The sequence below is a fragment of the Myotis nattereri genome, assembly GCF_964212035.1.
Source record: "Myotis nattereri genome assembly, chromosome: X".
NCBI classification, from domain to species: domain Eukaryota; kingdom Metazoa; phylum Chordata; class Mammalia; order Chiroptera; family Vespertilionidae; genus Myotis; species Myotis nattereri.
The window spans coordinates 142177308-142193944 of NC_138078.1; the positions used below are offsets into that span (position 1 = coordinate 142177308).

The following is a 16637-nucleotide window of genomic DNA, read 5'->3' on the forward strand; positions in this document are numbered from 1 at the left end:
ACATTACAATTAAAGTTCTAAATACTTCATCACAAGGGAAATTAGTCAAGCACTCTGAACGTGTTTTCACTCTTAATGTGGTGTACAGGGAGATATTAGAATAAGTTTAATCACTTTATGAGTCATTGTTTGCATCACTATTGTTTTTATATCATGTTTTTGTGGTTTTTATATCATGCTTCTGTTGTTATATCCTTTTGTTACTTTATTTATTAATAAATTCATATACTATTTTCATATACATTTTACTAATTTCCTTTCATCTCTCACACTTCTATTATAGAAAAAGGGCAAATAGAAATATTAAAATATCTCCGCTAATTATCTCCCTTTTAAAAAATTATATTTTGCCGAAACCGGTCTGGCTCAGTGGGTAGAGCGTTGGCCTGCGGACTGAAAGGTCCCAGGTTTGATTCCGGTCAAGGGCATGTACCTGGGTTGCGGGCACATCCCCAGTAGGAGTTGTGCAGGAGGCAGCTGATCTATGTTTCTCTCTCATCAATGTTTCTAACTTTCTATCTCTCTCCCTTCCTCTCTGTAAAAAATCAATAAAATATATTTAAAAAATATATATATTTTATTGAGTTTTTACAGAGAGGAAGGAAGAGAGATAGAGAGTTAGAAACATCCATGAGAGAGAAACATCGACCAGCTGCCTCCTGCACACTTCCCACTGGGGATGTGCCCGCAACCAAGGTACATGCCCTTGGCTGGAATCGAACCTGGAACCCTTGAGTCTGCAGGCCGATGCTCTATCCACTGTGCCAAACCAGTTAGGGCAATTAATTCCCTTTTAATGTGCACGAATTTCATGCACCAGGCTACTAGTATGTTAAATACAAGTAGTTCGGAAAAATGTAACCCTGAACGTGAAAACCTTACCAGTACACATTGCATGTTATTTTTGTGCATCCAATCTGTAAATGCATCCATAAACCCAAGAAAATGTTCCAAAATACTGACAGCTGTTCATGCTGAATGGCATGACACAATTCATTTTCATTTTCCTCCATTTCCTAAATTGTTCCCCACTGACTAGAGTAACTGAATTGCACACCTCAGTTCCACACGAGGGGCAAAGTCAAGTGAATGTGGAGGCTCTTATAACAAAACACACTCAGAGAAGAGTAGCAGTTCACTTTTAATTTCTGCTATAACAAGCAATTTAGAACCCCCTAATCTAGAAATGGGGAAACAATAGAATTGAGAGTACCGAAGGGCTTGTACAAGTAAACAATTAGGCCCCCATGATGATGTGGCAACTCTGTAGGGTTCCATGCCTCAGGGAAGCATGCACCAATAGGGACTCTAAGTCTTAGTCCCCATGTACTGTCCTGGCATTAACAAGGAAAAAATGGGGGTAAAATATTCTGCATGGTTTGAATCAGCAAGAAAAGCTCATGGAGACAGGCAGAGATGTAAATATCCAGTTGATCAATGTCTTCAGCAGTCAGCAGGCTAAATGAGGGAAAAAGAAAATCAAATAAAATATGATAAATTTTCACGTAGCGCTCTCTGTCCCCTCAGGGGGCGACAGGCCCAGTTCACTATGAGTACATCCCTAGAACTTTTTATTTGTTTATTATTATTTTTTAAAATAATTTTTTTGATTTTCATTTTTTTTTTTTTACAGAGTGGAAGGGAGAGGGATACAGTGTTAGAAACATCAATGAGACAAATATTGATCAGCTGCCTCCTCCACACTTCCTACTGGGGATGTGCCTGCACCAAAGTTCATGCCCTTGACCTGAATCCAACCTGGGACCTTACAGTCTGCAGGCGGACGCTCTATTCACTGAGCCAAACCCGTTAGGGCTATTATTTTTTTGAGAGAGTGGAAAGGATGTGGGAGGAAGAGAGACCAGAGAGAGACAGAGGAAGAGAGGGGCAGAGAGAGAGAGGGAGAGAGAGAAATACAAATGTGAGAGGATAAACACGTGGATCAGTTGCTTCTCTTACACACTGGCCATGAACTGACTGGGGGGAAGGTATTGAACCTGCAACCCAGGTAGGTGCCCTTAACAGGGAATAGGACCTTCCACCCTCCAGGGTGCCTGCCCAGGCTCTAACCACTAAGCCTCACTGGCCAGGGCTAGATCTGACTTTTGGGGGAAATCTCCAATTCAATATTATAAAGACCCTCGGGAGACTCACGCTAGCCACCTGCCCGCCCTACCTCCAGTCCCCACCATGACCCTCTTTAGAACTAACATAACAATAAGTCTGCCAGACACCGTGACCTCCTGGTGACTTCCTGCAGCATCAGATTGGGAACCAAGGGTCAGGAAAAAATAGGCTATCTGTGCCTCCAAGGATGACCTGAAGGGTACCAGGAGGACGCTAGAGGAGAGTCAGTTAAGGCATCATCCCATCCAGACTTTGCTGCTTCCGCTCAGGCCACTCTCCCGCGTCTTAGTCCCCTCACGTATGGTCCCTCCTTCCTGGTCCCTCAGGCCGCCTCCCCCACCATCTCCACTGTCCGCCATTACCCATCCCCTCAGCCCCCCGCCCAACCACCCCCGGCCGGCCCCGGCCCTCTTCCCTCCCTACCCAGGCTGACCCCTCCTCCCGACCCAGTGTCTGGCCTACGACCGTCCCCCTGACCACCCGGCCCCTCCTCAAATAGGATACAAGTGCACAGTGCCTGCTCTTGGCCTTCCGGCCATGGGCTCTGGCTCGGCTTCTGCGTCTGGCCCAGGAGCGTCGAGGGCCCAGGCGACCTGTGGCACTTCCATGGCGACAGCACCGGCCTCCCCGCTGCCACCTGTCCCGGGGCCCTCGTGGCCTCCAGGGCCATCTGGGTTGCGAGGGTCGCTCGGAATGGCCTGTTCTTCCCCATCTTCGGCCCCGTGGCCTGGGACACCGTCGTCATCCTCCATGGCCTCTCAGCCTCTCCTTGGGACTTCTGAGAGCCGCTCCCCCTGAGGCACTAATGGTCTGACAGGAAGCTCCGCCCCCTAGCCAGTGACCCAGCTTGAACTCCCCAAAGCGCAGGCGCAAAGAGGCCCTGCACCATTGGCCAGAAACCCAGCCAATGAGTGCCCTGGGCACGTGACTGTATCCCGCGAAGCCTGCCCAGCAACAGGCTGGCGCAAACAGGCCCTGTGCCATTGGCCAGAAACCCAGCCAATGAGTGCCCTGGGCACGTGACTGTATCCCGCGAAGCCTGCCCAGCAACAGGCTGGCGGGTGAGCCTCACAGCCTGTGCGGGTGCCCGCCCAGCTACCCTCCCGGTGAACAGCTTGCCGCTGGGGGTCCCTGTCGTTGGGCCTGAGAGTGGGTCAGGGGCCTCTGCCCTCCACTCTGCAGCCCGGGTATGTGCCCTAACCAGGTATTGAATTGTGACCTCGTGGTTCATAGGTCCATGCTCAACATCTGACCTATGAACCGGGCTAAATGGAACTAATTTAAAATGCAGCCGGAGATGCCATCCCAGAGGGCTGACTTGCATGTCTTTTGCCTTAAACTTTTGGGAAGTTAAAGCAGGGCAAAATAACCTTTGCACTGGGCTTAGGGCACCTTTGTGTCCCAAGGAGCTGTTTACAAACATAACAGAGCAGATATTATGACTACTGGAGTAAAAATTAAAGATACTGTTTTTTTGTGTGTCAGTAAGGAATGCTTTTGGGGCTTAAACTATAAAGACATGTATTGACTGATTGTGAAGTCTACAGGGAGAGGGTCATCATGCTGGTTTACTTGTCCAATGAAGGGTCATCAAGGACCCAGTCGCCCCATTCCTGACCCTTTTAGCAGAATGTGGGTGTTCCTAGGTTTGGGGTTGGGACAAGTCACTCCTTCCTCTGAAGAGCTGGTAACAATTGTGTGAAATAAAGTTGTTTCGGTGCCCAATCCCCCAGGATAATTGGTGAGCTCCTTGAGGGCAGGGTCTGTGTTGCTCTTCTGTAGCCCCAGTGCTATGCCCAGTGCCTGTTACACACAAGGTGCCCAATCATTCATTCATTTATTCCATCAACAATTCTTGCTTGCTAAGTGCCATGATGGAGGAAAATTCAGGGTCCATGGCACAGAGCCCAGCCTGTGGGTGGGAGTGGGGTCAGCAAACACTCTCTTGAGATCTTTCCGTCTGACAGGAGTCCCTGAACACAGTGGCCTCGGCTCAGCAGGTGTGAAGGCTTTCATTCACTAGCAGCCGGGGTGGGAAGGTAAGCCGAAGCCATGGGGCTCACAGTTTGGTTACTGTGTACTGAGTGCCTGTTAGGTGCCAGGTCTCTGGTAACAGAGAGTAATCACACCTCTTGCCTGCAGGTGCCCCCAGGCCAGGCAGGGACAATTCATTTCAGTGCTGGGCGATGAGTAAGCACTTGTGGCCACGGTGGAGGGGCACCTCCCCAATCAGGGCAGGGCAGGGGGGAGGAAGGGCAGTCTGCACTGCCTACCAGGAGCAAGTGGCCCTTTAAGCAACGCAAGGAGGAGGGTCACCTGGCCCAGAGGCTGGACTGGGGTGGACAGTGAGTGAAATGCCTTCGTGAGGATGGTGAGCTGATGGGGCAGAGCAGGTCACAGGCCCCCAGGGCTGCTGCTGTTTGCTTTGCACTGTTGTATCTCAAGTGATCCCTAGGTTGTTTTGTGGTGATGCAAGATTAAATTTCTGGGAGGCTCTGCCTTTCCACGCCTTCACTTTGCCTAGTTTAGGCTTGGGAAATTCTTCTATTTTATCCTTGCTAACTCTTTGTCCAGAGAAGTGGTGCCTTAATGTTTTGGTTGAGTCATCTCATCACCTCTTTTAATTTTTTAATTTTTAGAGAGAGTGATAGAGGGAAAAACAGAGAGAAATACCAAAGTGAGAGAAACACAGCGATTGGTTGCCTCCTGCATGCTCCCTGACCAGGGCCGGGGCCAGGGAGGAGCCTGCAACCGAAACAGGTGCCCTTGACTGTAATCCAACCTGGGAACCTTCTGTCTGCAGGCTGATGCTCTATCCACTGAGCCAAACCAGCTAAGGCTCATAACCTTCTTCCTGTCGGTGTCCATTCCACTGACAGTGTCCCAGATGATGAATGTCATTGTCCATGAAGGGACAGCAAAATACCCCTGGACGGCTGCGTTTTGGACAGCCTCAGGATCCGTTCCATCTCTGTGACCATAGAAGAGGGTGGTAAGGTTCAGGTGCATGCAGAACCAGGGAGCAGCTCTCAGTGGGGGGAGTGGAGCCGCAAAGGGTGCAGTGCGATGACCCACTGGGTTCTTGTCAGGGGCCAGGTTAGTCCTGGTGGACTCCACTTTGCCCTTCACCTGGCTTTAGGCTGCCGCCTCATCTGGTTATAGCTCCCTAGGAGTCTCCTGAGGGCACCCTTGACTTCCTTGTTCCTGAGGCTATAGATCATGGGGTAGAGCATGGGAGTTACATTGGTGTAGATTAAGGACACGATCTTGTCCTGTTCTGGGGTGTAGCATGACTTGGGGCGAATGTAGATGAATATTGCACAGCCGTAGTGCAGAAGAGAGACCAGCAGGTGCCCGGCACAGGTGGAGAAGGCTTTGCTCCTGCCCTGGGCTGAGTGGATGCTGAGGATGGCGGTGATAATGAATCCGTAGGAGAGCAGTATCAGTAAGAAGGGAATCAACAGGATGAGCGTGCAGACCACGAAGACGGCAATCTCATTGGCTCGTGTGTCTGAGCAGGCCAGGAACAGCACAGCAGGGATGTCACAGAAGAAATGATTGATCTCATGGGACTGACAGAAGGGCAAGAGGAATATCAGGGTGGTAAGAGTGAGCGAGAGTGCAAAGCCGCTGACGCATGCCAGAGCCAGCATCTGCAGACAGAGGACCCTGGTGACGATGAGTGTGTAGCGCAGGGGCGTGCAGATGGCCACGAAGCGGTCGTAGGCCATCACGGCCAGGAGGAAACATTCTGCTCCTCCCAGAGCGATGAAGAGGTGCATTTGCAGAGCACAGCCCAGCATGGGCATCCGCTGGCTGCGGGACAGGAAACTGGCCAGCATGTTGGGGACAATGACCAATGTATAGCACATTTCAATGGTGGACAGATTGCGAAGAAAGAAATACATGGGGGTCTGGAGGCAGGAGTCAATGAGGGTGATGAGCACAATGGTTGTGTGGCCTGCTAGGGTGACAAGATGCATGATTAAAAAGAGTCCAAAAAAGAAGATTTGCAGTTCTGCCAGATCCCCAAAGCCCAAGATAATAAACTCTGAGCTGAAGGTGTGGTTTTTCTGCAGCGGGGCCATCCTATATTCCCCTGTAGAACTCCTGGGGAGTTTTCTAGCAATTGTCCAAGTTGTGGGAGACTCTGCAGCCCTTTCCACAGATAGAAGTGTAGCCACCCCTCCAGGGCCTCCAACCCACTTTGCCAGGCTTGGCCCTGGTCTACGTTCTGTGAGCTTCTTACATTCTGCCCTCCGTTCAATGAGAATAAAGAGCTGCTTTTGTGATGTCACTTTAGTTCACCTGTTGAATTATTAAAAAAATGAACTGGGATAAGTAAAGCCCACATATGGAGTTGTTTTTCATAGACCCTAATGATAGTCTTTCTGTTTACATTTTGAAGAGTTGCCTGGGTGGGGAAGCGCTGAGGTTGATGTTACTGAATAGGTTTAAATAGAGGAGACTGGCCCTAATTCCTGTAGGATATAAGGTCTGGCGGGTTGATATTAAACACACTTTTCACTTTGCGCATTGGCTATAGTGTCCCTTCTTTACCACCCCCACCCCGCAATCTCCATCTCCCAGGACTCCTGCATCCAAAGGGCTGTGAACACAATACCCAGAGAGGAAGAAGTGTCACCAGCAATAGTTGCTGCCTCTCCTGTTTCAGCGCTCCTCAGTTGCAGGGGGACCCTAGCTTATGTGTCGCCTCCTTCCAGACACCTGCCCTGATGCGTAAGCTGAGTTAGTCCCTCCTTTAGATACGAACAGCACTCCAGGCTTCCCCAACCTTATTACTCACTATTGAGTCCTGTAATTCTTTGACTATTTGTCTGTCTACCTCAACAGCCTGGGAGCTCTGTAATGGCCAGAATGGTGTCTTACTCAACCTCTCAAATAGTGGCTGGCACATATCAGAAACATTGATCATGTTTGTTGAATAAATAAATGCCTCTTGCTTTTTTTCTGCATCCTCTAGAGTTAGTACAGCATCGGGCATTGAGGAGCTGACTACCATATATGCTTGAATAAATGGCTGAGTAAAAGCAGGGAAATCTTTCACGTATTGGGGATGACTGAGGTCATGATCGTCCAGGGAGGTTGTAGAGTGAGAAGAGCAGAGGCACAGGGTGGGCCAGGTCAGAAGGTGGGAGCGAATAGGACAGAGCTAAGAGAGAGTTGGGGTGGAAATGAGAACTCTCAGGACCATGGGGCAAGAGTGCCTGGCAGGACAGTGACTTTCAATGCTCTGTGTCTAGTGCAGGGGTGGGCAAACTTTTTGACTTGAGGGCCACAATGGGTTCTTAAACTGGACCGGAGGGCCGGAACAAAAGCATGGATGGAGTGTTTGTGTGAACTAATATAAATTCAAAGTAAACATCATTACATAAAAGGGTACAGGTTTTTTTTGTTTTGTTTTGTTTTGTTTTTAGTTTTATTCATTTCAAACGGGCCGGATCCGGCCCGCGGGCCGTAGTTTGCCTACGGCTGGTCTAGAGTGTGGGAGCAAGGGGATAAGGCCAGGCAGCTTCCTGGCCTATAGGGACATGTTTGCTTCTCTCTTCCCTTAGCAGGACCCAAGTTATAAGTAGGAAGCCTTGTGTTTAGCCTTCAATTTCTTTCTGTGTGTCCCTCCCTCCCAGAAGAAAAGAGGACAAGATTTCTAAAGATTCTAGAGAGCTAAAAAATCTAAAATTAATAGGAGGTAAGGGTCCCGTGGAAGTGGAGTTGTCACCTAAAGCACAGGAACTCACTTAGGGACATACAATTTCTCCCAGGGCTACTGAGACTCAAAGTGGGCAGTGAGACCCAAAAACGCATTCTGATGATAGGCCCAGGCGGTCGTTGTGATTCCAATTTTGCAGCCACTTGCATGTTTCACTGAGTATCATTTTGATTTTTATTGACCTAATGGGCACCTGGAGTCTTTGAGCTGGACGGTTCCCTAGAGGGCAACTTGCCCACTCCACCCTTTAGAACAGCTGGTCATGAATTCTTCTTCCCCATCAACAGCCCTGTCCACAAATCACACAACCCTGCCTGAATCTCCTCTTCCACCACCTCCCCGCTCTCAGCCTCTTGTTCGTCCTGTGATAACTGTCTATGGGTGAGAGTGTGCTTTCTGGGTTGGTATTTATCTTCCTCACACTTGGACCCTTGTTTTAGCTTTGCCACACCAACTCACTCCACTCTTTCTGCCATGAAAGACTGTAGGGACTTCTTATTTGATTTGGGCCCTAAACCTTGAAAATATTGAGATAAACAAAAATGGAATTAAAAGTCACACATGATCTAAACACTTAAAAGGGAGAAGTAAAAGACAATGTGAAAGTTGCTGCTCCTTCAATGATGCTTCCCATTCTCCTAGACATTCTTAGCTGTGAGATTCAGTTCCTTCCCTGGTTTGTCCTGTGCATATAAACACACAAACCTCACACACACACACACATGCACACCCTCACATGCATGTACACACACGTTCGTACACACACACACACGTTCGTACACACACACACACGCAGGTATGCACACACACACATTCACATGTACACACAGATGCATATTCACACATATGTGTGCATATTCACAGATGCACACAGATGTACACATGTACACAACACCAAACACACACATACATATGTGCACATACACATATAGGCACACACAATACACAATGCACATATAAAAACATACACACTCATATATACACATATTCACTACACTCACACATTACAAAGCTTAAATGAGATCATAGTGTACAAACCTATTGCCCTTAGTGTTTTGACCTAATAATATGTCTGGGAGAGATTTTCAGTCAGTACATACGGGTTTACTGCATTCTTTTTAACTACTGCATTCTACAGTATGGATGCATTCTAAGGCAATTAATTATAATTTAAATAATAACATAATAACAAACAAAGTCTATAAACAAAAGTAAATAGAAAATCAAAATAGATGATAACTTAATCAGTCTTTTATTACTTTGGCATTGAAGAAATTTTTAGCTATTTATCACACTCCGGGGTACAACCTACATCCTCACAGAGAGTGTGGGGCAACTGTCCCTCTGGGAATATGACTGGTGTGTCCTCCCTGCTCTTTTCTCATGCCCCTTGAACAGCCCTGGATAACAGACTTGGTGTTACCTGGAAAGGGCAGATCAGTGCTGAAGTGGAAATCCGGGGAGAAGCCCTGTCAGGGATTCTTCTGTCACCATCTGCTGTTAGTGAGAAGCGCAAGAAGGAGAGCAGCGGTGGGGTGAGTGGCCTGGATTGGTGGCACAGATTCCCAGAGCCCAGAAAGTGGCTTTCCTGCATGTCTGGACCACAGGGAGCAGCTCTCAGAAGTATTGCCTGACAGCTATTAGGAAGAAAGTGTCCTTAGAGGAGTTGCTATTCTTTGTCACTCACGTTAAATAGAAGTGGAGGCAGGCCTCCAGAAGTCCTAGGGGAGAGGTCAGGAAGGAGGCCATCCCTGTGGTCCACCCCATCGAGGGGAGTGCTTTTCCCAGGTCACAGCGCAAACCCAATTACTTACATTTCCTTCGCAAAAGACACAGTAAAAATGAAACCAGACCACCCTGTTACATCATAAATAAACTCAAAATGGATTAAAGACTGACATGTAAGACCCCCAAACCATAAAACCCCTAGAAGAAAACATAGGCAGTAAACTCTCTGAATTGCTCTTAGTAATATATTTTCTTATATATTTCCTCAGACAAAGAAAACAAACAAAAAAACAAAGAAAGCAAATGGGACTACATCAAACTAAAAAGTTTATGCACAACAAAGGAAACCATCAACAAAAGGCAAAGACAACCTTGTGATTGGGAGAACAGGTTCACCAAAGATACATCCAATAAGAGGTTAATATCCAATATTTATAAGAAACTCATATGTTATAATTTATAATTAACCCCCCCCCCAAAAAAAAACAATCCGATTAAAAACAGGCAAAGGACCTGAATAGACACTTTTTCAAAGATGACATACAGATGACCAATAGGCATATGAAAAAATGCTCAATATCACTAATCATCAGTGAAATGCAAATTAAAACCTCATACCTGTCCTAGCTGGTTTGGCTCAGTGGAAAGAGTGTTGGCCTGCGGACTGAAGGGTCCCGGGTTCGATTCTGGTCAAGGGCACATGCCTGGGTTGCGGGCTCAATCCCCAGTAGGGGGTGTGCAGGAGGCAGCCAATCAATGATTCTCTGTCATCATTGGTGTTTCTATCTCTCCCTTCCCTTCCTCTCTGAAATCAATAAAAATATACCTCATACCTGTCAGAGTGTCTATCATCAACAAACAAAAAGTGCTGGTGAGGATATGGAGAAAAGGGAACCCTACTGCACTGTTGGTGGGATTTTAAGTTGGTAGAGCCACTATGGAAAGCAGTATGGAGGTTCTTTAAAATTTTTTAAATAGAACTACCTTATGACCCAGCAATTACACTTCCGGGTATTTACCCAAAGAAACCCAAAATACTAATTCAAAGAGATATATGCACCACTATATTCATTGCAGAATTATTTACAATAGCCAAGATTTGAAAGCAGCCCAAGTGTCCATCAGTAGATGAGTGGATAAAAAAAGCTGTGGTACATTCACACAATGGAATACTACTCAGCTATAAAAAAAGAAGGAAATGTTACCTTTTGTGACAACATGGATGGACATAGAGGCTATTATGCTGAGTGAAACAAGTCAAACAGAGAAAGGCAAATACCATATGATTTCATTTATATGTGGAATCTAAAGAAAAAATAAATGAACAAACAAAACAGAAACAGACTCATGGAAACAGAGAACAAACTGATGGTTGCCATGTGGCAGGGGGTTAGGGGCTGGGTGAAAAAGGTGAAAGGATTAGGAAGTACAAATTGGCAGTTATAAAATAGTCACAGGGATGTGAAGTTCAGCATAGGGCAGGGGTGGGCAACCTTTTTGTGAGTGCGTGCCAAAACCAGCAACATCTCTGACTCAGAGTTCTTCTGTGTGCCAACCCTAATTTTTTGAGAACATGTTACGCCTACTTGATATCTCTTAAGGTGTACGTATGTGAAGAACCTTGAAGAAATTATAAAATTCATTCGCGCGACAAAAAACACAGCATATGATGATGAAAAATACATTTATTTTTTAATGTATACATGTACACTGATAGTCCGACAGAAAACTTTATGACTCCGTTTGATATTATCAGTGGGACTTTTGCTGCTGAGAGAAACATAGAAATTTATTCCCCTTTCGTTAGTACTGGTGGGCAAAGCGAGAGAGAAGGTTTCATTTTTATAGAGTGAAATTTTGAATAAGTAGGTGAGGCGGTTGTCTTGTCAATGAAAACCCATTGCATCTGAGGCTGAAACCAAAACACTGGTTGGATCTAGGAAGGCAGGGAGAGTTAAGGCAGAGGCATAGAAATTGCTCTTCCCCTCTCTCGTCAGTCCATGTCTATGGTCTTTAAGATAACTTGTTATGTAAAATTATTTATTTATCTAAGATGCACCTACACTGAATTTATCTGAAAAATAAAAAAGCCGATATTAAGAACAAAATTGTAAATGGAAGATTATAAGAGAGGGTTTCGCGTGCCAGCAAAAGTTACTGGCGTGCCATGTTTGGCACGCGTGCCAGGGGTTGCCCACCCCTGGCATAGGGACTATAGTCAATGATATTGTAATAACTATGTATCGTACCTTGTGGGTACTAGACTTATCGGGGTATCCTTCGTAACTTATATAATTTATAATTTGTCTAACCAATTGACAAATTAAAAAAGTTTCTTTAAATATACATAGGGAACATTTCCAGTACCCCAGAATGTTCTCTACTGTCCCCTCCTAGTAGTTCCATACCCCCACCCCCCCAACACCAGAATTGATTTCCACCACCTTTGATTAAATTTGTCTGTTCTTGGACTTTCTATAAACAGAGCCATACTGTCAAAAAATACAATATAGATCTTGACAATGTGATTTAACGCAGATCTGCTGAAACTTAAAGCCCCATTGTGCAATCACCAGCATGTGACTGGGTCTTGGGCTAATTTTAGAGGCAGAAATGCACAGGCTTGGCTGGATTCGAATCAAGTGATCAAGCCTTGCTAGCAAGAAGCACAAAGTGGGCAATGGAGCACAAGACTGGAGGTCTTTTAAGCCCCTCAACCGTCAACACTAAGATTCTGTTATTTTTTGTAATGTCCACAAGGGACATTATCAGTGTGATCAGGGCCTCCATTTTTTAAATGAAGAGTGTATATATATATTGAATGATAGATATAACACATGACATTGTAGAATTCAAACGACACAGAAGTGAATAAAAATGAGGGTGATTACCTACCACTACCTCCTATTTTTAGGGATCTACAGAGTATAAGATGCCAGGCCTTTTCACAAACATACCTAGATGTGTGCATATACATACACATATGTAATTTTTCTTTTAAAAACATTGACACCAACCCGGCCAGTGTGACTCAGTGGTTGAGCATAACCCATGAACCAGGAGGTCGCAATTCCCAGTCAGGGGACATGCCCAAGTTGCAGGCTCGATCGCCAGTGTGGGGCCTGCAGGAGGCAGCTGATCAATGACTCTTTCTCATCATTGATGTTTCTATCTCTCTATCCCTCTCCCTTCCCATCTGAAATCAATAAAAATATATTTAACAAATTGACACCAGATTATACTTATTGTGTGACAACTTGTGTTTTCTAATCTTAAAAGTGACAACCATGCATAAAGATTAGCCAGGGCTGAAAGACTTTTATTCTGGGCTTTCCTCTAATGTCTTTTTTTAAAAAATATATTTTATTGATTTTTTACAGAGAGGAAGGGAGAGAGATAGAGAGTCAGAAACATCGATGAGAGAGAAACATCGATCAGCTGCCTCCTGCACATCCCCCACTGGGGATGTGCCCGCAACCCAGGCACATGCCCCTGACCAGAATCGAACCTGGGACCCTTCAGTCCACAGGCCGACACTCTATCCGCTAAGCCAAACCGGCTCTGGCTCCTCTAATGTCTTTAAACTTCATCTTGCACGGAGAATTTTGAACTGTATTGTCTCCCCCGAATAAGTTTTAACAGCTTCACATTATTCCATGCCATCAAAGTAGCTTCACTGAATGAAGTGGCAGAATAAGAGCTATGAACCTTGGAGAATGCTCCTACTCAGCTGCCCTAAACTTCCATCTAATACTTTCATCTCCCCAGTCCTGGTCTACAGGTAGCTCAATGTCTAACCTGCACCATGTTGTGCATCTTAGTAGCAGGACCCAAGATACTTCTGGGGTCCCCTGCATTCATGAAGCAGCCACTTTGGGCTGGCCGCCGCCGGTTTCCATTTTGTTCACCTCCATTGCCCACAGGGCTTGCTCAGAAAAGCCTCCTTAGCACTACTGCCCAAGCCAAGGCCATTGTCATATCTTAGAATCTACCAGTCCTCTGAGGGCCAGGGTGGTGCTGGCTTCTAGCAGCAGCAGGAAGAAGGTCCTCTTTCCAGCATTTTGCCACACCCCGGAAAAAGGAAACAGGACCCCAAAACAGGCTTGTTTGTGCTTAGAATCACATACTATCCCCTTAAATCATTCCCATACACTCTGTCTCCGACCCTTTCCCCTAGGGCCGTGGTCAGCAAACTGCGGCTCCTTGAGTGTGGCTCTTCCACAAAACACCACGTGCGAGCGCACATGTACAGTGCGATTGAAACTTCGTGACCACACTCAAGGGGCCAAAGACCCTAGGGCCTAGGGTCTTCCAACTGTCAACGGTGGGTGTGCGCCACTTTTCCAGTCCCTCCACCTTCCTCTTCCCCCTCTCTCCTCTCAGCCACAGTTTCTTTCTTTTCTTAAAATACAGTGGGGCCTTGACTTACGAGTGTCCCGACTAACGAGTTTTTTGAGATACCAGCTGTCTCTTGGCCGATTTTTTGCATTGAGTTGATAGAGTAATTTGAGTTAACGAGCTCCTTAACGAGCTCGGTCTTGGAAAGAATTAAACTCGTAAGTCAAGGCCCCACTGTATATTGTTATTGATTTCAGAGAGGAAAGGAGAGGGAAAGAAAGTCAGAAACATCCTTGATGAGAGAGAATCATTGATCGGCTGCCTTCACTCCCCACACTGGGAATCTACCCGGCAACCCAGGCACATGCCCTGACTGGGAATTGACCTGTGACCACCTGGCTCATAGGTCGACGGTCAACCACTGAGCAACATTGGCTGGACTGGCCACAGTTTTTAACACAAAAGCTCTTCTGCTTCCTAATGGAGACAGAGGCCATGCACCAGGCTTTGGGAACACCTTCTCAATGCGACCTTGTCCTGCACGTGTGGAAAACACAGTCACTGAGCTTTCCTGGAGCAAGCTGGCTCCGCAAAAACCAACGGAAGCCCAAGACAGAAATCTGGTCTGGAGGCAGAGGTCAAGTCCGCAGCAGCTCTTTGGCAAGGACCGTGGACACACCACGTGGCCCAGGGCTGAAAGTGCCCGCGCTTGCACCAGGTAGTGCAAAGACTCGCTTTAGAGCCGGCATTACCTAGAAATGGGGCCCAAAGGGAGGAATAGAAAGAGGTTTTATGTATTTTTTCTAAATATATCTTTATTGATTTCAGGGAGGATAAAAGAAGGAGAGATAGAAATATCAATGATGAGAGAGAATCATTGATCGGATGCCTCCTGCACACCCCTCACTGGGGATTGAACCCGCAACCCAGGCATGTGCCCTTCACCAAAATCGAACCAGGGACCCTTCAGTCTGAAGGCCAATGCTCTATCCACTGAGCCAAAGTGGCTAGGGCAAAAGTAAGAGGTTTTAAAAGAGTAATTTAGTACTTTGAAAGAAAGTCACTTCAAATGAGACCAAAGTAACTGGCGCTGCCACCTTTGCAAATTCCCAGATGTTCTAAAGCAGTGATAGCTCAGCTACCATCTGGCTCAAAAACATCCAGATTTTCAGTATCTCTTTCCCACTAGACATCACAGATTCTTGACCAATATGGCACTGAGTTCTGGGACCATCATTCTGCTAGGACTATATGGCCAGGGGTAGAGATTTGTGTGCATCCTATTAACTATTTGGACTCTTTAACAGAGAAAATCCTGGGTGAGTTGGCACTGAAATAACCTAATTGTCAAGGCCAATTCCTCCATCAGTGGTTCTCAACCTTCTGGCCCTTTAAATACAGTTCCTCATGTTGTGACCCACCCATAAAATTATTTTCGTTGCTACTTCATAACTGTAATGTTGCTACTGTGATGAATCGTCATGCAAATATCTGATATGCAGGATGGTCTTAGGCGACCCCTGTGAAAGGGTCGTTCGACCGCCAAAGGGGTCGCGACCCACAGGTTGAGAACTGCTGCTCTAGATGCTGGCCCAGATGCAGAACTCTGGCTCCGCTAACCACCAAGCACCTCTGAGTCTGAGCGGGGGGAGGTTGGAGAGAGTGAGTCGGGACTTCAGTTTCTTTCATCTTTAGCTCACAGACCAAAAGACTTTTAAAAAAAATGTTTTATTGATTTTGGAGAGAGAGAGAAAGAGAGAGAGTAATCGGCTGCCTCCCGCATGCCCCTTACTGGAGATGGAGCCTGAAAACCGGGAAACCAAGTGCTGACCTGACCTCTCAGTGCACCAGGTAACGCTCAACCAACTGGGGTGCAAGCGACTATTTAATGAATGAAATAGGAGTCCATCAGAGTCATTATTCCCAGCTGATACTGATTGCATTTGACAATGCCAGGGAAAGGGCTGGACACGGCCATGGAGTGGCTTCCTGAGGGGAAATGTGCCCATCTACCTATTGGCTGCCAATTAAGGTAGTGAAAGAACCTCTGTGCTGCCATCATCTTGGGTTCCAGACTCACCTCCCTCACTTTGGGTTCCATACCCCTCCTCTGCCTCCCACTGTGGCTAGTTCCTGGTGTAGGCCACTGTCCTGACCTGATCAAGCATGCAATTTCCATATTGGTAGCACTCATGTACTAGTACCTGTGACTCTCCCTCCCTTTACATAATTCTTTGCTGCCTGTCAAGTGGTGTGGGGATTCATTTGGTCTTGCAGCCGCCCCAAATGTGCCTCAGGTGTAAGATTCCCTTCATAAACTCGATTACCATAGTGGAGTAGCCAGCCTCCCTCTGGTCTTCCCCTGCCCTCCGACTACCAAGGTAGAGTTTTCAGTCCTGGATTTTGCCCTGGGTCTGTATATCCCAACAATCGGCGAGCCATCCAGGAGACTGATGAAATGGGTCTTGGGAAAGGGTCCTATGTGGGGGAAATCCTGAGCTGGCCATCTAATTCCATGTGGGGAGGGGTGGCCTGTATGCTAGATGCACATGGACGACTGTGTGAGTGTGGGGACACCCCCAAAACATTGGCCGGTCTCATGTACTTGTTTGGGAAACTATGCATTGCACATTGTGGCAAGGAAGGAAAGTACGTGGCTGCAACTCTGGGGTGGCCCCTTTTATGGGCGATTCAGCTCCCAAATGGCGGCAAA

General features: G+C 46.7%; 1 protein-coding gene across 1 annotated transcript; it reads right to left on the reverse strand.

Moving 5' to 3' along the window:
- Nucleotides 1–5252: 5252 nt before the first annotated feature.
- Nucleotides 5253–6215, reverse strand: LOC308511915 (olfactory receptor 10V1-like; the record flags this gene model as incomplete). Its single annotated transcript, XM_081081745.1, has 1 exon — nt 5253–6215. The coding sequence occupies one exon, from the start codon at nt 6213–6215 to the stop codon at nt 5253–5255; it is 963 nt and encodes a 320-aa protein (XP_080937871.1).
- Between the last annotated feature and the right edge of the window lie 10422 nt (nt 6216–16637).